This window comes from Equus caballus, unplaced genomic scaffold (assembly GCF_041296265.1).
Source record: "Equus caballus isolate H_3958 breed thoroughbred unplaced genomic scaffold, TB-T2T haplotype2-0000448, whole genome shotgun sequence".
Lineage (NCBI taxonomy): Eukaryota > Metazoa > Chordata > Mammalia > Perissodactyla > Equidae > Equus > Equus caballus.
The window spans coordinates 1,873,408-1,898,794 of NW_027221892.1; the positions used below are offsets into that span (position 1 = coordinate 1,873,408).

The 25,387-nt window shown below is 56.8% G+C and overlaps 1 protein-coding gene across 1 annotated transcript; it reads left to right on the forward strand.

Annotated features, from left to right (window-relative positions):
- Positions 1–15,322: 15,322 nt before the first annotated feature.
- Positions 15,323–25,334, forward strand: LOC138922053 (ral guanine nucleotide dissociation stimulator-like). The gene is made up of 14 exons (XM_070258890.1): positions 15,323–15,535; positions 15,974–16,090; positions 16,955–17,145; positions 18,598–18,710; positions 18,844–19,205; positions 19,988–20,203; positions 20,563–20,666; positions 21,144–21,210; positions 22,742–22,795; positions 23,214–23,288; positions 23,853–23,885; positions 24,251–24,372; positions 24,579–24,682; positions 25,008–25,334. Exons 1-14 carry the CDS (start codon positions 15,401–15,403, stop codon positions 25,163–25,165), a joined length of 1,851 nt encoding a protein of 616 aa, XP_070114991.1. The 5' UTR covers positions 15,323–15,400; the 3' UTR covers positions 25,166–25,334.
- The last annotated feature ends 53 nt before the right edge of the window (positions 25,335–25,387 follow it).

Below are 25,387 nucleotides of genomic sequence, written 5' to 3' on the forward strand. Positions count from 1 at the left end.
TGGGACTGGGCCCTTGGGACACTCCAGTGGGAAAGCCCTGGGCGGGTCCAGGGGAGGGCTCCAGATTTGACTCTGGATTGTGGACACACCCCGGTGATCTCAGGGCCCCGGGTGTCACTCACTCTCCCCTCAGTCCAGCCCCGGGCAAGGTCGGTGGTCTGCTGCACTTGCCCCCTGTCCAGGGAGATGGAGCCGTAGGACCCATGCGCCAGCTCCTGGACCATCTCCTGGGTGGAGCTCTGCAAAGACAGCGTCCGGTGGCCGCGGCGGCAGGTAGCAGGGGCCTGCCTGCACTTGCCCACAGGGGGAAAACTCTCCCGCACACCGAGCACAGACAGAGGGGCATCCGCATAGACCTCCAGACAGGGAGCGAATGAGATGACACCTCACGGGCTTGGGATTCACCTACGGGTAGGGCAGCTTGGCTCCCAGCACTCACCTTCCATCCTGCCAGCCACCACCCGGGATATGAACACGACATACCGCCAGGCTTCCAAGCCCTAACCGTCTGCTCCCGTCCAGGGTAGCTCCACGCTCATCCCTGCCTTCCGTCACTCCATGCCCGCCAACACACACACACAATAAGGGTCAAGGGGTGTGAGGCTGCCCGCATGGGAGGGTGGGATCACACTTGTGGCCTGACCCGGAGTGGCCCGCCCTGGGCTGCCTTGTGTTACCTGAGGGTTCCTTCTTCCGAATGGCCTGAGGTCTTGGAGGTGCGGTCTCAGCCAGTGTCGACAGCGCTGGAGAAGACTGTCATTGTTGGCTCTCTGTGCGCCAGAGCCTCGCAAAGAGGGGATACATGAACACATCCTCCTGTGTCGAGTGTCTCTGGTCAAATGGGCTATGTGTACAAAATGGCTGCCTGGTGACCAGAGTTCTAAGCTGTTGGGGTCGGTCGCCAAGGAAGTGAGGTCATGTCTCCAAGGTTCCAGGATGGGGGGCCCTTCCCTCCATCAGACCCACCCAAAGCCCCCTCGGGGCTGTTGACCGCTCACCCTCCTTGCCCGTGTCATCTCCCGAGCTGTACAGAAAGTTCCATCACAGCCCTCCCCACAGCTCCTTGGGATCGGAACCAGCGCCCCAGCTTTGAAGAGAGAGCGCCCAGTTCGGATCTCCTTTTTCCTAGCAGTTCTGTGTCCTGGAAAAGCCACTGTGCCTCTCAGGGCCTCCCCAGTCTCCCAACCTGCACGATGGGATGGCGCTAGAAACACATTCCCAGGGACGTCTTCGGGTGGACATGTGATAACGCCTCCCATATCTGGGAGGTGGTGCCGCCTGGGTCTGGTCCCCGAACTTAGAGGTGGAAGAATTACAAGAAGGGGTGGATGCAGTCGGGAATACCTCTCCAAACAGGCCTGGATTCCAGCCGTGTGATTTGGGAAAAGTCACTGCCCCTTGGGGGCTCCTTGTCAGGTCTGCACCTTCAAGGGTTGGAAGTTCGAGGAAATTCAGATATTGTCATTCACTAGCATTCAACCTTTCCCAGTCTCCTGTTGGCCTTAGAACCAGACCCAAGCGCCTCATTGTCGGCCTATGTGGTGGGCAGCCTCCACCAAGGCTCCCAGCGCTCCCTCCCTCCTGCTGTGCACATCCTTGTGGAACCACTACATCCTGAGTAACTGGTTTCTGAGCAATAGAATACAGCCCAGCTGATGGAATGTCACATCCAAGTTTTAATTACAAAAACTCTGTCACTTCCCTCTTGCTTGCTTTCCTGAGTTCCCTCCCTTTATCTCCCCCTCTGTTTCCATCTCTTGCGCTCTCTCTCTGACACATTTCTGGAAATGAGATAGCAAGTGGCGATGATTTCAGTTGCCCTATGTAGAGGCCAAGGGAGGCGAGATCTGAGGGAGCGCCCAGCCAACAGTCACATGGAGACTCAGACTCTCAGTCCCAATGACTCCTGACACCACCCGTGTGAGTGACTTGGGAGCAAATCCTCCCCTAGTCTAGCCTCAGTTGAGACTGAAGGTCCTGCTTCACGGAGACCTGGAGGCAGAGGCTCCCAGCTAAGCCGTGCCCAATGCCTAGACCACGGAAACCGGGAGAAGTTCAATATTCGTACTTCAGAGGTGCAACTTTTGGGAGCAGTGTTGTGAGAGAGAAACCCAAATGAACGCAGACTACCGGGTTCCCCGGTCTGGCCCCATTAACCGCCGCCCCTGCCGCAGCTCCTGTTGCTTCTCAGGCTCCCTCCAGCCGCCTGGGCAGCTTTCTGACCTCCTCTGCTCACGCTCACTTCTGCCCCAGAGTCTCAGCACCAACAGCGCCTTTCCCCCGACTCCCTGTTCCCGGACCTACGCAGGCGTGGCTCAGTCTTGTCCTTCTGGTCACAGCCTAGGTCACTTCAGTGAGGCCTTTCAGAATCTCCCAGGCACAGTCTCTGCCACCACACATCTCACATCTGGAAGCGTCTTCAATTGTTTCCTCCTTCTTGCTCCCATTTGGATAAAGTGAGCCCAGGACGAGGGGCTGTCTGCTTTGGCTGAAGGAGACGTAATTCCTTCTGGTTACCCCGGGCACACGGCTGTCTCCTCCAGGCTGAGTTTTTCCCACCACCAGTCCGTCGGGAAGGCGCACTAGCCTTCCCTCTCTCCCGTGGGGCTGGTGTCCCAGGAACACGGTGAGCCGTCCTCTCTCCCTGTCATGCAGCACCAGCCCCTCACCCCACGGCCAGAGAACTAGCACCCGGTCTGAGACTCCACCACATCCTGAATTCAGTTACTGCTGAGACCCTCCCATCCATTTGGGGATTCCCTGGTACCTCCTGAGGGCGTCTTTCCCTGAGACCCCACTCCCAGCCTGCCCTTGCTTATTCCAGTAACAATGGCCTTTCCTCAGAGCCCCCCCAGTCTGGAGAAGAAAGGTGTTGAAAGGTTCTCCGTGTTAATTTTCAGGGCCGGGGGAAATTGGTAGAAGTAATTTGGGTGTTTCTGTGCAATAGTTCCCAGGAAGAAGATTCAGCCCTAAAAAGAAATGAACTTCTGACACATGGTACAACGTGGATGAACCTTGCAAACCTTACGCTCAGTGAAATAAACGCAACCCAGAAAGACACCTATGATACGGTTCCCCTTACATGACGTGCCGAGCACAGGCAAATTCATCGAGATGGAAGGAAGAATAGAAGTTCACAGGGGCTGGAGCTGAGGGTCATGGGGAGGCAGTGTTTAATGGGGACAGAGTTTCTGTTTGAGATGATGAAAAGAAGTCTTGGAAATGAACACGGTGATGGTTGCGCAGTATTGTGAATGCATTTGATGCCACTGAATTGTCCACGGAAAAATGGTTCAAATGGCCAAGTCTAGGTTATGCATACTTTGCCACAATCAAAAGGCACTTAAAAATGCAGCGGGGGGTCAAGATGCAGGTTCTGGGGCCCTCAAGTCAGCATATGGGCCAGGTAGGTGTCCAGGGTCTGAGATCTTGGACCCTGGTGAGGCTCTGGAGTGGTCCTGATTGATGCTAGTTTACAAGTTCAAAGTAACAGGATTGGAGCAATTTCACCGATTGGGGGATAAGAAAGGAAACAACTGCATTCAGTCCCATCCAACGTGGAAGAGACCTTTTTCTTAATGGGAAGCAAATGTCAGTCCTTCAAGGAAGTCACTTCTCAACGTCTCTACCCCTCCCCAACCCCACCCGCTACTCCCAGAAAGACGCCGCAGTGCAGAGCTCGGGTACCGTGGTTGTGGCCTCATCCGTGAGTCATGTTTGGGGTCAGATCCCCTGTTTTCCTTCCCCAGCCATGTGACCCTGGGCATGTCACTCAACATGACTGAACCTCCATTTCTTCAACCGTAAAATGGGGAGAATCATCCTGGTAGGGAAATTATGAAGGTCACAAGACTTTCTCAGAGGAGGTAGCACATGGCAGAGGCATTATGCTGAGAGCCGCGCCCCACAGGTCACACGTTTTCTGATTCTGTTGATACGACCTTCTCAAAACAACAGCATTATAAAGATGGAGAACAGATGAGTGAAGGCCAGGGGCTGGCCGGGCAGATGTGACTATGAAAGAGCAGCACGAGGGAGGGCTTGTGGGGATGGGACAGTTCTGTGTGTGGATTGCAGTGGTGGTGGCGCAAATCTGCATGTGTCATAAAATGGCGTTGAACCGCGCGCGCGCGCATACACGCACACGCGCACACACACACACCCCCCAGTGAGCTCACGTCAAACTAGCGACATCAGAAGTCTGCGGTCTGTGGGTTTAACACTGCCAATTCATGTCCTGGTCGTGACACTGTACTAGAGTCCCGCAAGATGTTAACCCCCGGCGGAAGCTGGTGGAAGGGTCCAAGGCACTCTGTACTATTTTTGTTGCAACTTCATGTGCTTTCATATTTATTCAAAGGGAAAAGTTAACAGTGAAAGACACAACAGGACACAGCCTGGCACGTAGTAAGTGGCAAACAACACGGTTCTCGGTGACAATTCTTTGCGATTGTAATTGCACGTTCATTTCCAGTCTCTCTCCATACACAGTGACCTTGGTGAGGGACGGACACACCTCACTAACGTCGTCTGCCCTCTGCCCAGCACAGAGCACGCGCCCACTCAATATTTGTCCACTAAATCCCCCGTGGTCCCTGCGCCAGGTGTTCTTACGTCCACGTTCACGGACCCTCCACGACAACCTTAGGCAGTGTTATTCTTCGTGCTGGGCAGGTGAGGAAACTGAGGCACAGAGAGGGAAAGTAAATTGTTCCAGGTCAACACACTGGACCGACGAGGAGGTGCCATGCCCTGCTCTGGAGGAGAGCAGAGGCTGTCCATGGCAGCTCCAGGGTCCCTCACGGCGGCTCCTCTCTGCGACTGCCAGGTCCTAACTTTGAGGCCAAATAGCTTGACTTCCTAGAGGGAGCTGGAGAGAGAAGTCACCTACCTGTGGCGCTGGGGGGGGGGGTCGGTGGCACCAGTGGGTTCTGTGGGAGGAGCATGGAGGTCACAGCAGCTGAGGAGAAATGGTCTGGAGTGAGACCGGGGACTCCGAGGGGGGGCATGGAGGCCACCGCGTGCATCTTTCCTATCCAGCCTGAGCCACTGATTGCGGGTCCTCTGGCTTCTTCTCCCGTGGGTGCCCTGGGATGAGGAGATCAGTCGCTCTCCCTAAGGGGCCTGCAGCACACGGTCATCAGAGCCCTGAGGACTCACCGCGGGGAGTGAGGGCTGAGGTCCGATGTGTAACCTGCTGTGAGAAAAGGAGACAGAATTGGCATGCAAGAGGGGCACGAATGTCCAAAATACAGCCCGAGGACCAGCAGCCCCACCCACAACTGACACTTCCAGTCTACACGGTTCCACATTAGGATTTAGGAGCAACTATCTCTTATTCCTAAAAGGCTGACAAATCAAAGATCCAGTCCCTGTTTTCATGAGTTTGCAATTTATGTGTGAGATCAATGCGCTAACCTTGCTCGAACATGGGTTTGCAAATTGTGCTCTTCAGGTTCCAGAGGTATTTAGAGGTGCTGGCAGGGAGAGAGAGGAATAGCCAGACTCTTGAATGCCCATTGGCTTCAGAGGGATACTCTCTTTCATCTGACTGGAGAAAGGCTTCTGTGCCTCAGGCAAGGGGACGAATCACAGCCCCAGAGTGCAGAGCTGCAAAGGGAAGAGAAGGATTCACAAAGTGCAGGGCCTTGGGGTCCCTGAGCCTTGAGGGAGGTTGCTCAGCTGGAAGACTAGACACACAGGATGGCTCCTGAGGAACACTGGAGAGTGCACATCCTCCTGGGGCCCATCCTTAGCTTCAGTATGGGGTTACTCGCTGTCCAGGATGAAGGAGCCCAGCTGAGTGCCCCCACAGGTCTCATGTCTCAGCTTCCGTGACAGCCCCTCTTTTTCCAGCTTAAGGCCCACAGTGTCAGGATGGTGAGTGAGGACAGTATCATCTCCGCCGGCTGTTGCAGTTTTCTCAGGCCTGGAGCTGGAGGGACACAGGCATGGGGAGGTGGGGACTCCAGGCAGGGGCGCTGAAACGCCTCCCTGAGGGAGGGGACAGAGACAGCAGGAAGACTGACGGGCAGCTTGGAACAGCCTTGGTGCTGGGGGAGGGTTGTAAGTGAATAGGACAGCCAAGGTCCCTGAACACAGAGGACGTAGCACCTCCAAATGTTGGTGTCGGTGCTCAACTCTGAAAGGACGTTCATGATACGGCAACGCACACCCTAACAACAAAGCATGCGGCAGCGAGCGGAGGAGGACTCTGGGCACAGGACCAGGTGAAGCAAGGCAACATCAAGTTGCTTAAATTGCAGCTCTGCCACTCACTTTCTGCATGCCTCTGGGTAAGTCTCCCAACCCCTCTGGCTCCTTTTCTTCATCTGTCCAGTGAGGTGAGAGTTCAGACCTCACAGCACTTAGCACTAGTAACTGTTCGATGAAAAGCGGCCATTTTCCTTAGGTATTAATAGGGCCCGCATTCTTGGTGTCAATGGACCTGGCAGGGAGAGAGACTGAGCCTTTTGAAGGCAACACTTAGGGCAAGCAGCCGTCCTGGGATGGAGGCGGCGATTGGGCTGTGTGGGATCTCAGAGCCAGAAACATCTCAGGGCCAGTGGAAAGGGAAGACACGCTGCATCACGGCTGCAGGACAATGGCGAGGACCTTTGGAGCTGGGTCGTTTCATCCTCAGACAAACGGGTTCACGACTGGGAGGTTCACACGAGGGCTGAGGCCACCCAAGTGCTCCTGCGGGGGTTCCCACGTGCTGACCACAAAAGCCTCCACAGTGAATAAGAAGATACTCAAATCTGTTCTTTATGAAAGAGTTTTGGACCGATAGGAATGGGAGAAAATCATCAGTGACTATCTATAAAAGAAACAGAAGTCAAGATTTAGCAAACATTGCTCAATATCTTGAGAAAGTACTTATCAAAGATACAATGCAACTAGCAAGTAGACGAACAGAAATGACAGGAAAATGTCTCCAGGGCAGCCAACTTAATCCCCATTCAAGTAAAGACACTTCATAAAGATACGCTTCATATTCTTGATGGCACAGTCTTTCTTGACAATATCAGAAAATTACTGCGAAGCACTGTACTTTCAAATCTTTCTGTTAAAGTCGATAATTACAAAGCACAGAGTTGAAGGCTCTATGAGGATGGATGGATCCAAGTGCTCATGCTGGGGTTCCCACGTGCTGGGGTCCTTCTCACAGTTGGGTGTAAGAAAGGGTGCGAGTCCTTTACCGCTTGTTGTCTACATGTCGGGACCTTTGCTAAGCACTTTTCATTTTCATCCTCACACAAATTCCTCTCCCCAGTGAGAAGCAGAGTCTACTTCCCCATCTCTTGAATCTGGGCTCGGCCACATGACAGGCCTTGGCTAATGGATGTTAGTGAATGTGACGGAAGCAGAGGCTTGGGAAGCACGTGTACACTAGGGCTTGCCATTTCTTGCTGCTCCTGGAACTCGGAGCAGCTCAATGAGCCCAAGGTGCCCACTGGGGGATGAGAGAATGTGCGGGAGACCCGAGGTCCGCCAGCCAGCGGCCGACCGCAGGCACATCAGTGAGCCTCAGCTGAGATCAGCTGAGCCAGCCCCGGCAGGAGAACTTCCCAGCAGCATTCAGAACAAATCACTATCCAGCAGAATGTGGGCTAAATTGGTTCTGCAGAAAAGCAAACTGAGCCCTTCCGATTGACCGATGAGGTGGCCGAGGCACAGAGATGTTTAGCAACTGGTCAGGGACACACAGTCTTGAAGCAGGGAACTAGGATCGGAACACAGGCCTGTCAGACCCCCCAAAAACCATGTGACCACTGTGCTCTACTGCTCAGGAATCCTTCTGGGGGCGCGCAGACATAACTTGGTCTGTAGCACATGTCACATATTTAACATTCTGCTGGAACTAGGCATGTTACACAAATGGTTGAGCTGGTCAGGACGGAGCGGTGAGGAAGTGGAGAGTGTGCATCATGTCTACAGCATGTAGAAAATGTGCAGGGTCTTGACTCACGAAACAAAGAATTCCTGAAGGCGGAATTCAAATTTCAGGACTCCGGTTTATATCCCATGACTCCAGACTCACATGGCAGGATTAAGGGATGGGGAGGCCCAGCCTGGGTCAGGACACAAGCATGAAAAAGACTCATAGACTTGACTTTTTTCTTCTTTTTTTTGAGGAAGATTAACCCTGAGCTAACATGCACTGCCAATCCTCCTTGTGTGCTGAGGAAGATTTGCCCTGAGCTAACATCTGTGCTGATCTTCCTCTATTTTATACGTGGGATGCCTGCCAAAGCGTGGCTTGAGAAGTGGTACATAGGTCCACGCCTGGGAGCTGAGTGGGCCAGTTCACCGGAACCACAGACCGCTGAAGCAGAGTGTGCACACTTAACTGCTACGCCACCGGGCCAGCCCCCATGGACTCAATTTTAAAAATGAATCTTCAGAGCTGGGGTACGACAGGTTCCACGGCATCAATCAAGCCTCTATATCAGGTTCCTGGAAACTCAGGGGCTCTCAGATCCACATTGGGGCCAGATGAGGAGACAGGGCTAGAGTCAAAGTCATGACTAAGATCCAGAAAGATTTTCTGTCTGTTCAAATAGAACCCACAAATGTGGACACGTACAGACATTGCTACATTCATGCATTCATTCCAGCAAGCAGCATAAAGCGAGTGTCAACTAGGTACTCGGCGCCAAGGTGACAAATGCATAAAGACTGAATACAGCAAATGATAGTAAATTCCATGAAAGAAATACTCAGGGTGATATGGGAAGAGAAAACCTGAGGGCCAGGTGTGTATTCAGAAGTGCTACTTCATAGAAGGTGGTCTGGCAAGGTCTTTCAGAGCAGCTGATGGTTGAGCTGAGATTTGAACGGCAGTGAGGTGCCAGGCATAGCTGCTCTGCAGGAAGAGGCAGGATAAAGGCCTGATAGAGGTTAGGACATTAGTAGAACAGACAAGTGTCTGAAGTGGTTAACGACAGAAAGAAACCGAGAGAAAAGATGAAATGAGACAGCTATGAGGAACAAAGATTGGGAATGTGGAGGTCCTCACACACAGGAGAGACAAGACTGAAATTCTTTTGCTAAACGTTGTTTTCTTTCCTCCTCTTCTTCTTCTCCCCAGTGCCTCCCAGTACATAGCTGTCTATTCTAGTTGCAGATCCTTCTAGTTGCACTATGTGAGACACGGCCTCAGCGTGGCCTGATGAGTGGTGCCAGGTCCGCACCCAGGCTCCAAACGGGTGAAACCCTGGGCCACTAAAGCAAACCACATAAACTCAGCCACTTGGCCACGGGGCCGGCCCCCTAGACTGAAACTCTAGCCCAACGCTCAGCAGCCCTGCTATCTCTTCCCTCCAGGGCAAGGGCACCTGCTGAAACGACAAGTGTTAAGCAACCCCAAAAGGACTACGAAGGACAGAGGCATCTCATGAGGAAACAGTGCACAGCTACTGAGCCTCTCCCCACTCTTCTCAGGACAAGAGCATGTTGATCAATCTTTTAGAAGCATTATCTATTGTTTCAACGTGGGAACCCCCGCAGGAGCACTTGGGTGGCCTCAGCCCTCGTGTGAACCTCCCAGTCGTGAACCCGTTTGTCTGAGGATGAAACGACCCAGCTCCAAAGGTCCTCACCATTGTCCTGCAGCCGTGATGCAGCGTGTCTTCCCTTTCCACTGGCCCTGAGATGTTTCTGGCTCTGAGATCCCACACAGCCCAATCGCCGCCTCCATCCCAGGACAGCTGCTTGCCCTAAGTGTTGCCTTCAAAAGGCTCAGTCTCTCTCCCTGCCAGGTCCATTGACACCAAGAATGCGGGCCCTATTAATACCTAAGGAAAATGGCCGCTTTTCATCGAACAGTTACTAGTGCTAAGTGCTGTGAGGTCTGAACTCTCACCTCACTGGACAGATGAAGAAAAGGAGCCAGAGGGGTTGGGAGACTTACCCAGAGGCATGCAGAAAGTGAGTGGCAGAGCTGCAATTTAAGCAACTTGATGTTGCCTTGCTTCACCTGGTCCTGTGCCCAGAGTCCTCCTCCGCTCGCTGCCGCATGCTTTGTTGTTAGGGTGTGCGTTGCCGTATCATGAACGTCCTTTCAGAGTTGAGCACCGACACCAACATTTGGAGGTGCTACGTCCTCTGTGTTCAGGGACCTTGGCTGTCCTATTCACTTACAACCCTCCCCCAGCACCAAGGCTGTTCCAAGCTGCCCGTCAGTCTTCCTGCTGTCTCTGTCCCCTCCCTCAGGGAGGCGTTTCAGCGCCCCTGCCTGGAGTCCCCACCTCCCCATGCCTGTGTCCCTCCAGCTCCAGGCCTGAGAAAACTGCAACAGCCGGCGGAGATGATACTGTCCTCACTCACCATCCTGACACTGTGGGCCTTAAGCTGGAAAAAGAGGGGCTGTCACGGAAGCTGAGACATGAGACCTGTGGGGGCACTCAGCTGGGCTCCTTCATCCTGGACAGCGAGTAACCCCATACTGAAGCTAAGGATGGGCCCCAGGAGGATGTGCACTCTCCAGTGTTCCTCAGGAGCCATCCTGTGTGTCTAGTCTTCCAGCTGAGCAACCTCCCTCAAGGCTCAGGGACCCCAAGGCCCTGCACTTTGTGAATCCTTCTCTTCCCTTTGCAGCTCTGCACTCTGGGGCTGTGATTCGTCCCCTTGCCTGAGGCACAGAAGCCTTTCTCCAGTCAGATGAAAGAGAGTATCCCTCTGAAGCCAATGGGCATTCAAGAGTCTGGCTATTCCTCTCTCTCCCTGCCAGCACCTCTAAATACCTCTGGAACCTGAAGAGCACAATTTGCAAACCCATGTTCGAGCAAGGTTAGCGCATTGATCTCACACATAAATTGCAAACTCATGAAAACAGGGACTGGATCTTTGATTTGTCAGCCTTTTAGGAATAAGAGATAGTTGCTCCTAAATCCTAATGTGGAACCGTGTAGACTGGAAGTGTCAGTTGTGGGTGGGGCTGCTGGTCCTCGGGCTGTATTTTGGACATTCGTGCCCCTCTTGCATGCCAATTCTGTCTCCTTTTCTCACAGCAGGTTACACATCGGACCTCAGCCCTCACTCCCCGCGGTGAGTCCTCAGGGCTCTGATGACCGTGTGCTGCAGGCCCCTTAGGGAGAGCGACTGATCTCCTCATCCCAGGGCACCCACGGGAGAAGAAGCCAGAGGACCCGCAATCAGTGGCTCAGGCTGGATAGGAAAGATGCACGCGGTGGCCTCCATGCCCCCCCTCGGAGTCCCCGGTCTCACTCCAGACCATTTCTCCTCAGCTGCTGTGACCTCCATGCTCCTCCCACAGAACCCACTGGTGCCACCGACCCCCCCCCCCAGCGCCACAGGTAGGTGACTTCTCTCTCCAGCTCCCTCTAGGAAGTCAAGCTATTTGGCCTCAAAGTTAGGACCTGGCAGTCGCAGAGAGGAGCCGCCGTGAGGGACCCTGGAGCTGCCATGGACAGCCTCTGCTCTCCTCCAGAGCAGGGCATGGCACCTCCTCGTCGGTCCAGTGTGTTGACCTGGAACAATTTACTTTCCCTCTCTGTGCCTCAGTTTCCTCACCTGCCCAGCACGAAGAATAACACTGCCTAAGGTTGTCGTGGAGGGTCCGTGAACGTGGACGTAAGAACACCTGGCGCAGGGACCACGGGGGATTTAGTGGACAAATATTGAGTGGGCGCGTGCTCTGTGCTGGGCAGAGGGCAGACGACGTTAGTGAGGTGTGTCCGTCCCTCACCAAGGTCACTGTGTATGGAGAGAGACTGGAAATGAACGTGCAATTACAATCGCAAAGAATTGTCACCGAGAACCGTGTTGTTTGCCACTTACTACGTGCCAGGCTGTGTCCTGTTGTGTCTTTCACTGTTAACTTTTCCCTTTGAATAAATATGAAAGCACATGAAGTTGCAACAAAAATAGTACAGAGTGCCTTGGACCCTTCCACCAGCTTCCGCCGGGGGTTAACATCTTGCGGGACTCTAGTACAGTGTCACGACCAGGACATGAATTGGCAGTGTTAAACCCACAGACCGCAGACTTCTGATGTCGCTAGTTTGACGTGAGCTCACTGGGGGGTGTGTGTGTGTGCGCGTGTGCGTGTATGCGCGCGCGCGCGGTTCAACGCCATTTTATGACACATGCAGATTTGCGCCACCACCACTGCAATCCACACACAGAACTGTCCCATCCCCACAAGCCCTCCCTCGTGCTGCTCTTTCATAGTCACATCTGCCCGGCCAGCCCCTGGCCTTCACTCATCTGTTCTCCATCTTTATAATGCTGTTGTTTTGAGAAGGTCGTATCAACAGAATCAGAAAACGTGTGACCTGTGGGGCGCGGCTCTCAGCATAATGCCTCTGCCATGTGCTACCTCCTCTGAGAAAGTCTTGTGACCTTCATAATTTCCCTACCAGGATGATTCTCCCCATTTTACGGTTGAAGAAATGGAGGTTCAGTCATGTTGAGTGACATGCCCAGGGTCACATGGCTGGGGAAGGAAAACAGGGGATCTGACCCCAAACATGACTCACGGATGAGGCCACAACCACGGTACCCGAGCTCTGCACTGCGGCGTCTTTCTGGGAGTAGCGGGTGGGGTTGGGGAGGGGTAGAGACGTTGAGAAGTGACTTCCTTGAAGGACTGACATTTGCTTCCCATTAAGAAAAAGGTCTCTTCCACGTTGGATGGGACTGAATGCAGTTGTTTCCTTTCTTATCCCCCAATCGGTGAAATTGCTCCAATCCTGTTACTTTGAACTTGTAAACTAGCATCAATCAGGACCACTCCAGAGCCTCACCAGGGTCCAAGATCTCAGACCCTGGACACCTACCTGGCCCATATGCTGACTTGAGGGCCCCAGAACCTGCATCTTGACCCCCCGCTGCATTTTTAAGTGCCTTTTGATTGTGGCAAAGTATGCATAACCTAGACTTGGCCATTTGAACCATTTTTCCGTGGACAATTCAGTGGCATCAAATGCATTCACAATACTGCGCAACCATCACCGTGTTCATTTCCAAGACTTCTTTTCATCATCTCAAACAGAAACTCTGTCCCCATTAAACACTGCCTCCCCATGACCCTCAGCTCCAGCCCCTGTGAACTTCTATTCTTCCTTCCATCTCGATGAATTTGCCTGTGCTCGGCACGTCATGTAAGGGGAACCGTATCATAGGTGTCTTTCTGGGTTGCGTTTATTTCACTGAGCGTAAGGTTTGCAAGGTTCATCCACGTTGTACCATGTGTCAGAAGTTCATTTCTTTTTAGGGCTGAATCTTCTTCCTGGGAACTATTGCACAGAAACACCCAAATTACTTCTACCAATTTCCCCCGGCCCTGAAAATTAACACGGAGAACCTTTCAACACCTTTCTTCTCCAGACTGGGGGGGCTCTGAGGAAAGGCCATTGTTACTGGAATAAGCAAGGGCAGGCTGGGAGTGGGGTCTCAGGGAAAGACGCCCTCAGGAGGTACCAGGGAATCCCCAAATGGATGGGAGGGTCTCAGCAGTAACTGAATTCAGGATGTGGTGGAGTCTCAGACCGGGTGCTAGTTCTCTGGCCGTGGGGTGAGGGGCTGGTGCTGCATGACAGGGAGAGAGGACGGCTCACCGTGTTCCTGGGACACCAGCCCCACGGGAGAGAGGGAAGGCTAGTGCGCCTTCCCGACGGACTGGTGGTGGGAAAAACTCAGCCTGGAGGAGACAGCCGTGTGCCCGGGGTAACCAGAAGGAATTACGTCTCCTTCAGCCAAAGCAGACAGCCCCTCGTCCTGGGCTCACTTTATCCAAATGGGAGCAAGAAGGAGGAAACAATTGAAGACGCTTCCAGATGTGAGATGTGTGGTGGCAGAGACTGTGCCTGGGAGATTCTGAAAGGCCTCACTGAAGTGACCTAGGCTGTGACCAGAAGGACAAGACTGAGCCACGCCTGCGTAGGTCCGGGAACAGGGAGTCGGGGGAAAGGCGCTGTTGGTGCTGAGACTCTGGGGCAGAAGTGAGCGTGAGCAGAGGAGGTCAGAAAGCTGCCCAGGCGGCTGGAGGGAGCCTGAGAAGCAACAGGAGCTGCGGCAGGGGCGGCGGTTAATGGGGCCAGACCGGGGAACCCGGTAGTCTGCGTTCATTTGGGTTTCTCTCTCACAACACTGCTCCCAAAAGTTGCACCTCTGAAGTACGAATATTGAACTTCTCCCGGTTTCCGTGGTCTAGGCATTGGGCACGGCTTAGCTGGGAGCCTCTGCCTCCAGGTCTCCGTGAAGCAGGACCTTCAGTCTCAACTGAGGCTAGACTAGGGGAGGATTTGCTCCCAAGTCACTCACACGGGTGGTGTCAGGAGTCATTGGGACTGAGAGTCTGAGTCTCCATGTGACTGTTGGCTGGGCGCTCCCTCAGATCTCGCCTCCCTTGGCCTCTACATAGGGCAACTGAAATCATCGCCACTTGCTATCTCATTTCCAGAAATGTGTCAGAGAGAGAGCGCAAGAGATGGAAACAGAGGGGGAGATAAAGGGAGGGAACTCAGGAAAGCAAGCAAGAGGGAAGTGACAGAGTTTTTGTAATTAAAACTTGGATGTGACATTCCATCAGCTGGGCTGTATTCTATTGCTCAGAAACCAGTTACTCAGGATGTAGTGGTTCCACAAGGATGTGCACAGCAGGAGGGAGGGAGCGCTGGGAGCCTTGGTGGAGGCTGCCCACCACATAGGCCGACAATGAGGCGCTTGGGTCTGGTTCTAAGGCCAACAGGAGACTGGGAAAGGTTGAATGCTAGTGAATGACAATATCTGAATTTCCTCGAACTTCCAACCCTTGAAGGTGCAGACCTGACAAGGAGCCCCCAAGGGGCAGGGACTTTTCCCAAATCACACGGCTGGAATCCAGGCCTGTTTGGAGAGGTATTCCCGACTGCATCCACCCCTTCTTGTAATTCTTCCACCTCTAAGTTCGGGGACCAGACCCAGGCGGCACCACCTCCCAGATATGGGAGGCGTTATCACATGTCCACCCGAAGACGTCCCTGGGAATGTGTTTCTAGCGCCATCCCATCGTGCAGGTTGGGAGACTGGGGAGGCCCTGAGAGGCACAGTGGCTTTTCCAGGACACAGAACTGCTAGGAAAAAGGAGATCCGAACTGGGCGCTCTCTCTTCAAAGCTGGGGCGCTGGTTCCGATCCCAAGGAGCTGTGGGGAGGGCTGTGATGGAACTTTCTGTACAGCTCGGGAGATGACACGGGCAAGGAGGGTGAGCGGTCAACAGCCCCGAGGGGGCTTTGGGTGGGTCTGATGGAGGGAAGGGCCCCCCATCCTGGAACCTTGGAGACATGACCTCACTTCCTTGGCGACCGACCCCAACAGCTTAGAACTCTGGTCACCAGGCAGCCATTTTGTACACATAGCCCATTTGACCAGAGACACTCGACACAGGAGGATGTGTTCATGTATCCCCTCTTTGCGAGGCTCTGGCGCACAGAGAGCCAACAATGACAGTCTTCTCCAGCGCTGTCGACACTGGCTGAGACCGCACCTCCAAGACCTCAGGCCATTCGGAAGAAGGAACCCTCAGGTAACACAAGGCAGCCCAGGGCGGGCCACTCCGGGTCAGGCCACAAGTGTGATCCCACCCTCCCATGCGGGCAGCCTCACACCCCTTGACCCTTATTGTGTGTGTGTGTTGGCGGGCATGGAGTGACGGAAGGCAGGGATGAGCGTGGAGCTACCCTGGACGGGAGCAGACGGTTAGGGCTTGGAAGCCTGGCGGTATGTCGTGTTCATATCCCGGGTGGTGGCTGGCAGGATGGAAGGTGAGTGCTGGGAGCCAAGCTGCCCTACCCGTAGGTGAATCCCAAGCCCGTGAGGTGTCATCTCATTCGCTCCCTGTCTGGAGGTCTATGCGGATGCCCCTCTGTCTGTGCTCGGTGTGCGGGAGAGTTTTCCCCCTGTGGGCAAGTGCAGGCAGGCCCCTGCTACCTGCCGCCGCGGCCACCGGACGCTGTCTTTGCAGAGCTCCACCCAGGAGATGGTCCAGGAGCTGGCGCATGGGTCCTACGGCTCCATCTCCCTGGACAGGGGGCAAGTGCAGCAGACCACCGACCTTGCCCGGGGCTGGACTGAGGGGAGAGTGAGTGACACCCGGGGCCCTGAGATCACCGGGGTGTGTCCACAATCCAGAGTCAAATCTGGAGCCCTCCCCTGGACCCGCCCAGGGCTTTCCCACTGGAGTGTCCCAAGGGCCCAGTCCCAAAGGAATCTGGACTTCCACGCCTCCTCACCAGCTACCTAGGAGGGTGGGAAGTCGCTCTTTCCTAACCCCAGGCGGAGTAGACAAAACACTGATGTTTGCGCTTCACACTCGGCCAGGGGCATCTTTGAAATCTGCCATTTTCTGAATCTGAAACCTCTGTAACGAGGGTCTCAAACCTCCCTTTCGTGTAAAAGAAAGAAAAACCAGCGTCCTTTCTTGTAGTCAGCCAGATCCTCACAGCGTCTGTCTGCCCGTGCACTGTCTCCCGACTGGGGAGGGCTGAGGTTCCCACCAGACATTTCCCTTCATGTCAGGAGCACATGAAGCCTCAGGTGGGGGAGCGGGGGAGTCCTGCAGCCCTGGCTTAGGGCGGTTCTCAGTTCCGACCCACAGGACCCTGAGCAGCCACTTGGCAGCCCGAAGCTTCCGTCCTCTCATCTCTAGAATGGGGATGTTTGTGTTGGATTCGCTGGTCAGTGCTCTTAACGCACGCTTTGGTGCGGGGCGGTCTGTCCTTGCCAAGCCAGCCAAGTGTCCTGAGGAACTCATCGTATAATCCTCCCCCCGCCCAAACTCAAATTGGACTTTTCAAGCCTGGAAACCGGTTGGCTGTGGGCAATCCTGTCCCTCCTCTGCACACATCCCTGAGGGGCTCACAGTTCCTGGGGGACCTCCAGACCTTGACATCCTGGAGGTTCACGCTGGTGCTGGTGACTCTGTGTCCTTCCTCATCTCACCCAGCGCGGAGAGTCACTCGGGCAGCGGAATGAGGCCTGCAGGATGCGGGCCCTCCAGGCAGGCCTGCTGGAGAGGCTGCCGCCGTCCATAGGACCAGCCTTGGCGCCTCGAAACATGGCCAACGTCACCACCATCGTGTTTGACTGCGCGGCTGTCCTCACCTCCCACGGGGTCCTGGACCACCTACTTGCTACGTGAGTGCCCAGCCCCTCCTCAGCACAGTGGTGACTCTGCCCACTGCCAGCTGTGTGTCTTGGAAACGGCCCTCCATCTCTCTGAGCTTCGATTGCTCCTCTGCAAAGTGGAGTGGGAGAGGATAAACTTCATCGGGTTCTGGTGGGCACGAATGGGATGAGCCACGGCAGGTGCTTCCCTGGGGCCTGGCTCTACAGAAGGGGCTGAGAGACGTGCCGTGGTTGTTCCTGGTTATTCTTTCCCTCTCCCCGATGAAGAGCAGTCTGCTCCCCCATCGCTGGGATGGGGCCTTTCTGAGTTTGCAAAGGCACACGGAAAGCACTCTGGCAGGGAGTGTGGGATTCCATGCAGCTGGTCGTGGGGCGGGTCCTTGGAGTAGCCAAGGAGGGGTCTCCGGGGCCGCAGAGGGGCCCCAGGCCCACTCAGCTACCGGGGATGCTTCTGGTTGGAGTTCATTCGAGAACACTGTATATTAAGCACCTGTGACATGCGGGAGCTTTAGAGACACTTGGCACAACGCAGTGAATGAAGCAGACACAGCCCCTGGACCCCCGCAGCAGCCTGAGACTCAGATAGTCACACACCATATCATCCACAGATCCTGTCCCCCGCCTGTCCCAGGGGATGCCCTCCTATGCTCCTTTACGACTGGAGGCCTCTTCCCACGTTCTCATGCATGATGGACCCCAGCGCCAACTAAAGACCTGAGTGTTCTTTGAGTGCCAGACGAGGGCCTCCTGTCTCCACAGAACAGGGCTGGGGGAGAACAAGAGGACAGAGGACTGTGGCTGGGGCGGGCCCGGCACAACTCTGATCTCACTCATCTTTTGATTCCTCTGGGAGGGCTGAGGTCTGATGGCTTCTACTGCAAGGGGATAGGAGTGAAAGAGAGCTGTGGGTGGGGTCCCAGAGCCCCTGGGAACCAGAGGGGAGGCTGGCTTGAGCTGTTCCCTGGCGACCCATCCCCACCACAGTCCCGTCTCCCTCCGCTTCCCCTTCTCCATATCCACCCCTTCTGACCACCACCAGCAGGCCCAGAAGAGAAGGGGTGTTAGCGAGCCGCTCACACATCGGCCTCAGTCCTCAGTCCACTTGCACAAGGGCGTGGAGGGCTGGGCTGGACTGTGTCCAGCCTCTTTGCGAGAAGAGTGGCAGTGGGAAGAAGAGACTCACACAAACCCCGTGTTCCACCTGCTGGATGAGCAGGCCTGCCACTGCCAGGATGGCCACACAGGAGTCAGCGCCGGGGTGGGACTCCCCCCTGGTGGAAAGGGGCAGGCACAGGGCCCAGACCCAAAGCAGGGTGCCTTGGGAGGACAGTGTGGAAGCGACGGCCAGGCCTCTGGCTCTGTGGCCCAACTGCTTCCGCCCAGTACCGCGTCTTCTATGGTGGGAACCTGGCTGGACCCAATGCAGGATTTCTGGGAGCCCACGCCCTTTCCCTCTTTCAGGATGCGGCTGGCCTCTCTGCGTGTCATCTGGCCTGGGTCGCACCTGGGAGGCCCTGCCTACCTTCCCCAGGTCCAGCTGCAACATCTGGGGCCCAGGAGGGCAGAGCTGGAAGGTGAGGGCACAGCAGTCTGGGAAGACTGTCTGCGGTGGGGTTCACGGGCTGGGGTTCCCTTCAAGACAGCGGAGTCTCTCCTGTCTTGTAAAGTCGGGTACGTAGGTGAAACTTTCTCTTTCTCCCGCTGCAGCGCCAGTTCCAGAGCTCCTGCCGGCTCTAGAGCCAGAGCAAGGGCCAGCTCCGGGGCCAGAGGCAGCTCCAGCTGTAGTTCCACCTTCCGCGCCGGAGCTGGAGGCGGCCTCACCACCAGCAGCCTCACCTCCAGCAGCCTCACCTCCATCGGCCTCTCCAGGGCCGGAGCGAGCGCCATCAGCTTCAGCCCCAGTGCCAGCTTCTGAGCTGGAGCAAGATGCGCCATTGACTTTTGGACGATCTCTGCCTCCAGCTGCCGAAGTCACCGCAGAAGCGAGCGCCGAGCTGAGAGAGGAGAGGCCTAAGCTGCTGGACTTCCCTCCGAAGCTGGTGGCCGAGCAGCTGACCCGGATGGATGCGGTGAGCAGCGGGGCTCTTGGGCTAGGTGGGGCCCGCCTTGGTGGGCCATCAGCTGCCCCAGACCTCCTGTTCCCTCAGCCGCAATCCAACGATGTGGGTGCAAGTCACAGCTCCCCCACTTACCCACCGGGTGACCTGGGCCACCTTCTGGCCCCCAAGTCCTTGCTGTCCCCACATGGACAGTAGAGAGCACACCAAGGGCGGGCACCTGCTGGGCAGAGTGGCTGTGCGGATGGATGAGGTCGAACAGAGAGGAAGCGGGGCAGAGAATAGCCCTCTGGTGGGGGAGGGAAGCTCACTGGAGTGCTGCCAAGTCCTGGGTCACTCACCCATCGGCCCAGGAGGCCTCAACAGCCTCCGTACTTATTAGACACCTAGTGCGTCCTTACCGACATGGAAGACAGGCAAACAAAGCCCATGGTTGTTGCTGCCTCGGGGGAACGTGCAGCTGAAAGGGGAGTGGGACCAGGGGGTGATGAGAACGGGTGGAAGATGCCCCTTGAGATGGGCAGGTGTGAGCCGTGTTCTGGTGCTTGGGGGAAGCAAGACTGGGCTGCGAGCCAATGGGACTTCTCTTCCCCGCCCCTATTGGGTCCTCGGTCATCCTGCGCTGGGCGGCCTCAGCGGACACAGACAAAACCCAGAGACTCCCAGAAGCTTCAGGCCACCTCCTCAGGTTCCTGAGCTGCAGCTGACCAGTGCCTCCTGCCTGGGGCTGCGGGGGCCTGCAGACTCTGAGCTCGGGTGTGGCAGGGTCAGGTGACAGTCCCCATCCTCCCCAGGAGCTGTTCAAGAAGGTGGAGCCCCGCCACTGCCTGGGTTTTGTGTGGTGCCAGCGGCCCAATGGGAGCAAGGAGTACCTGGCTCCCACGGTTCGGGCCACTATCAACCAGTTTCTTCACGTGTCCGGCTGCGTCATCACGACGTGCCTTGGGGACCTCAGCATGACGGCCCAGGACAGGGCCAGAGTCGTCGAGCTGTGGATTCAGGTGGCCAAGGTCAGTAGCGGCAGGGCCCAGGGAGCCCCTCCCTGGAGTCAGGGGGACTGCCCCTTCTCCTCTCGCAGCTTTCAGCCTTGAAGTCGGTGGTCTGGGCCTCGGCAAAGTCCTAGGCCCCTTGCTGCCAAGGGCCTGCTGACCTTGAGTGCTGGTCCCAGTGGTGGGAAGCTCCCTTCCCGCCCTGGGTTGAGCTAAAATCTTCCTGCCCGCGAGCGTTACTCATCAGCTCCCAGGTGTGCCCTCCCTCGCTTCCCTGGGCATCTGCCTCATCCAGGACAGCAGAAGCCCACGAGGGGACACAAGCCAGAGGAAGCAGGGCTCCAGCCCGCCGTCGCAGCTCATTCCCTTCCCTTCCTCAGGAGTGCCGAGTCCTTGGAAATTATGCGTCCCTGCGTGCCATCGTGTCTGCTCTGCAGAGCCCCTCCATCAGCCGTCTGCAAAAGACATGGGGACGAGTTGCCAGGTGGGTAGGCCGTGCTCCATCCAAGCACCACCAGGGCGGACCAGACATCCCCCGTGCGACTGCCATGGACCCCTCATTCAGCTAGGACCATCTGGGAGGCAGCGGACCCTAGGGATGGGGACTGGCCTCCTTGCTCGGGTCTCTGAGACTCTCTGAGACCCTAGGCAGTGGCTCCCCCCTTGTCACATCCTGGATTGAGCCACACTGGAGATTTCCAAGGGTGTACTTCGCAGCAACGGAGCCCTCATCGGCAACCAACGCTGTTAGAAACAATGTGCTCAGTCGGAGTGGGAATGGAGGCCCCAGGTGACCGCAGGAGAGCCTCCACCCGAGTCCCACGGTGACCTCAGAGCTCCGAAGAACCCGGGGAAAACCCTCGTCCAGGCCCCAGGCCCTTTGAACCTTCCGGGTTCTCAGCCAAAGGCATTTCGCCTTCAACCGCCCCGGGTTTTCTTTCCTCCTTTCCTCTCCCCTCAGGAAGAGCTCTCGAAAGTTGAAGAGGTTCATCAAAGACCAGTGGGTGAGCAGGAGGCAGCTGGTGAAGGTAAGACGGAGGCTGCACATCTGGAAGGAGGGGGAGCGAGAGGGGAGGGGACCCGGCAGGATGAGCTTTGGTTCTCCTGTCACGTGAAGTTGGTCAGGAAAAGATGGACAGGAAGAGGGATGTGCTAGCTCCATGGGCAGGTGGGGGCAGTTTGGGACAGGAGGCCAGGGGCATGGGATAGAATGGTGCGGGCTGGACTGTTCCAGGAGGCTGAGGACCTGGCAGAAGGTGCCGGTGTCTGGCTTCCATGCTGCTCCATCAGCTGCCCTGCATCTTCCTCCTGGCCACTGGCTGGAGCGAGTGGGCGGGCTTCCTTTCTTCCGAAGTCAGCCCAGTCTGTGCTCAGGAAGCCAGGGCCCCACTGCTCCTTCTGTCTTCACTGTGCCTCGCAAGAAGGGCACCCTGCCTGCCTGAGGGATGGGCACTGCCGGATCCCACGGGCCGGGGGCACTCAGGGGCTTCCCAGCCTTGGGACGGACACTGGACCTGGGACAGATCTGTGTCCCCTCGGTGACTCCCCACTCTGGCCCCTAAAGTGGGCGCTGCAGACAGTCCCAGTGGGATGCTCACCCAGGTCCTTGTTGGCGATGACATGTGCCCCGGAGGGCAAGGGCAAGTGCCCAGGGAACTGATGGCTTCTTCAGGGATCCTTCCCGCCCAGACGTCAGAAGTTTCCTCGTAAAACAGAAAGGAAATGCCACCCCGCAGTGCCCTGGTCGCCCCCTCCCCTGCTAGTCAGACGTGGCATTCGGGGTCCCCATCCTGAGCGGATGAAGAAAGAATTCTGTGCAGGGGAACTCCCTGAGGGGATCCTAGGGAGCTGAGGGCTTTAGCAAGGCCTTGGCCTCGGCCTGGGATCAGAGACTCCTGGGCGTTGGGGCTGGCAGAAGCCACTTGACCAGGCCTCCTGAGACACCTCATCTCCCTCCATCCGTGGCTCGGCCCAGCTGGGGGCCCGAACACAGCCTGAGAGTCCCGAGGACAGCACTGTGGTCAGCGGCTGGGCAGAGGGTGGTGTGAAGGCAGAGGAGACAGGGGCCTGTGGCTGGGAGGGGGAGCAGCCTCTCCTCTGGGGCCCCCTGAGCAAGTCCCTGCCCCTGTGTGGGCCTTGGTCTCCTCATCTGGGAGCCAGAGGGAGATGAGCCGTGGTGCAGGCCTCACAGTGGGTGCCGAGGCTCAAGGGTGGGGAGGAATGTGGGGAGCTTGGACCTGGCTCCAGAGGCAGGCTTGAGCGGAGAGCAGTGATGACGGTCAGATGACGCTTGGGCCTCAGGAGACTGTGGGAGGCAGACAGAGTTCGTCAAACCTTCCAGACGAGGTAACAGGTTCAGGGAGGCCTGGGCGGGCCCAAGGTCACACAGGAGTGAGTGTTGGAGCTGGGATGGCTCTGGAATCAGAGCACCCTGGAGGCGGGAGCCGCAGGGGCACCAGGTGACTGGGGCCACATGTCCAGGGTCCCCGATCTGGGAGGGGTCTGGGAGGACACTTGGAGGGGAGCGTCGGCTCACTGGCCCTGTCAACACCCTGGCAGGAGGCGACCTCTATGTTGACCAGCCTGGAGACGGGCCCCACAGGTGCCCAGAAGGTAAGGGTGCCTGTGGAGGAGGGGCCCAGGAGTCGCAGGAGAGGGGACTCCCCTTCCTAGCCGGAGGTCTCTACCAGCAGAGAGGGAGCCTTTCTCCTCCAGCCCTGCTCCTGGTGCCACAGACCTGAAATGCCTGCATTGGAAGTGACCAGGAGGAGGCCTGGAACGGATGGGCGCACAACGGATTTGGGACAGGGAGGGGCGGGGACCACGTACCCTGGGTTTTGCCAGAGCCGGCTGCTGGGAGGTGCCTGGAGGAGTTTGGGGTTCCTGGAGGAGAGAAGAGGAGGAAATTGGGGGGAGGCCGCCTAGGTGGGTAGCTTGGGCTGGGCAGGAGGCTGGGGTGAGGAGTGGAGGAGAGGTCTTTGACGGCTCCTGAGAGCGGGATCTCATCACCGTCTCCACCCCGCTGGCACAGGGGCTCATCCCCTTCCTTGGCACATTCCTCAATTACCTACTGCTGCTGGACACCAACATGGAGGATTACCTGGAGGTGAGTGAGCCTGGAGGTGGAGCTGGGGATCAGGATTCGGAGATTTGGGAGGAGAGACTTGCACTGAGGCTTGAGCTCACAACCCTTGGCAGAGTCCTCTCGTGAGGGCCTCACAGCCACCCCGGGAGCTGGGTGTCATGGCCATCTTAGTGATGAGTGAATATAGGATCCAGGTGAGCCGCCAGTCCAGGCTGCCTGACTGCGGAGCTGCTGGAGGGTGTGTCTGAGCTGGACTCAGCCTCTCCCTCAGGCCCCGCCCCTGCAGGGAGTGAAGCCAGGCCCCTCCAAGGCAGGAAGCACACGAGTGGCTGAGCACCCCTTCCTGCCTGAGGCCTCAGTCTGTCTGTCTGTCAGAGAGGGCTGTCTTAGAATGTCCCTGAGCCATAGCCCCGTGGCCTCCTTGCTCTGGAGCTCAGAGTCTTGCCCGGGACCCATTCCCGTTTCTGGTAGCGCCTGCTCCCTGGTCGACCCTGCTGGTAGTGCAACCTGAGAAAGGGTGGAGACGGGGGCTAGCTATGGGCTAAGGGGGCTGTTGCTCATGGGCTTTGGCTCTCTGCCTTCCAGGGAAATGAGATCAATTTTGAGAAAAGGAGTGAGGTGAGCAGCTGTGGCCTCCCCGTGCGGAGGGTGGGGCTGTGGCAATCAGAGACTCCTCCGGGGAAGACCTTCTCTGGCCCGATGCCTTGGGCCTTGCTTTCCTTGGGAGAGTTCGGCACCCAGAGCTGGGAAAGCCGTCCCATTGGTGCGTGGGGGAAGGGGCTGGCACCAAGGACACCTTCCTGCAGGAGGAGCTATTTCAAGCCAACTGTGAGAACGAGCAAGTCCTGCACGGAATTGGAGGGAAGGAGGGTTCCCATGTGGGCCAAGACCCCAGACCAGCTCCTTGACCCTCTTCTCACCTGTCTGAGTCCCCAGCACGGTCCCCCACCCAGGCCCCGTCTGCATCATGTCCTTTCTCCCAGGAATTCAAAGTCACCGAGCAGATCTTCCTGCTCCAGGAGGCAGTCCATCTTTACCACATTGAGGCTGAGGAGCGATTTGGGGCCTGGTTCGAGGCCATGGAGCCCCTCAGCGAGGATGAGAGGTGAGGCGGGGCAGGAGTTGGTGAGGGCAAGGCGGACTCTCTCTGATGGCCAGCTCCAGGGAGCCCGTGCCCGTGGCTTCCGGGTCAGTCCCGGGGCTTGTCGCATGGTCACCCGTGGGGCCCTGGGACTCCAACTGCTGGCCGTCTCTGGGAGGGTCACCTGAGGTGTGGCTCCCGGTAGCTGAAAAGTCCCCTCTGTCCTTTAGCTACAGCCTGTCCTGCCACCTGGAGCCCCCACAGGAGAGGGCCGGCAAGATGCGCCGGTTTTTCCTGCCCAAGAAGAACCGCGCGTCTCTCAGCTCAGGGCTCGGTGAGTGTCCAGACAGGCAGGGACTGAAGCCAGGGGCTCCGGAAAGCTTCGGGCTAAGCACGGGCCTAGGGAGATGGACAGCCGGCACGGGGATCCCAGCTCCACTGCTGACCAGGCCTGTGAGGGACAATTCCCTTGACCTTTGTGGGACTCAGCTTCCTCTTCTGTGAAATGGGTGAAGCGAAATGCCAGCTCCCATGTCAGGGACAATGGGGTAGTGTTGACTGAACACTCAGGACAAGGTTTGGAGCAGAATGCAGTGGGGCTGAGGTGTTGGGCTGGGATACTGGTGTGACCCCCCCAATCATCAGTGTCTTCTCTTCAGTCACCAGACCCCTGACGCAGAACCCAGCAACAGTGGCAGATCCCGGTCCTTCCAACAGCTCGAGTGCAGCCTGCTCTTCAGCGGCGGGGACGCGGCTGGGAAACACGCGGGGCCCCAGGCCGGCTCCTCCCATGCTGATGGGGAGAAGAACATTCTAAGCCTTTTCCTGGGAGCCCTGGAGCCCAAGAGGGAGGGGACGACCCCACCCCACAGGCCTGGCAGCTCCACCCCAGCGCCTGTTTACCACTTGGGAAGGGGCCGTATTTCTTTCGTGTTAGTAGTTAGTGCTAGTTTTGAATTTGATGTTAAAATCCTGTTTCTGTTCCAGCCTGCGAGTCACGGTCTGGTTCTTTCCCCTCCTGTGCTCGTGTCAAGGAGAC

Excerpts from the sequence above, each read along its gene's own strand:
- LOC138922053 (XM_070258890.1), top strand. The coding sequence starts at position 15,401 with ATGTGTTCATGTATCCCCTCTTTGCGAGGCTCTGGCGCACAGAGAGCC. Across the intron at positions 17,146-18,597 it reads CTGGACCACCTACTTGCTAC|GATGCGGCTGGCCTCTCTGC; the intron begins GTGAGTGCCCAG and ends TCCCTCTTTCAG. Across the intron at positions 21,211-22,741 it reads GCAGGAGGCAGCTGGTGAAG|GAGGCGACCTCTATGTTGAC; the intron begins GTAAGACGGAGG and ends ACACCCTGGCAG.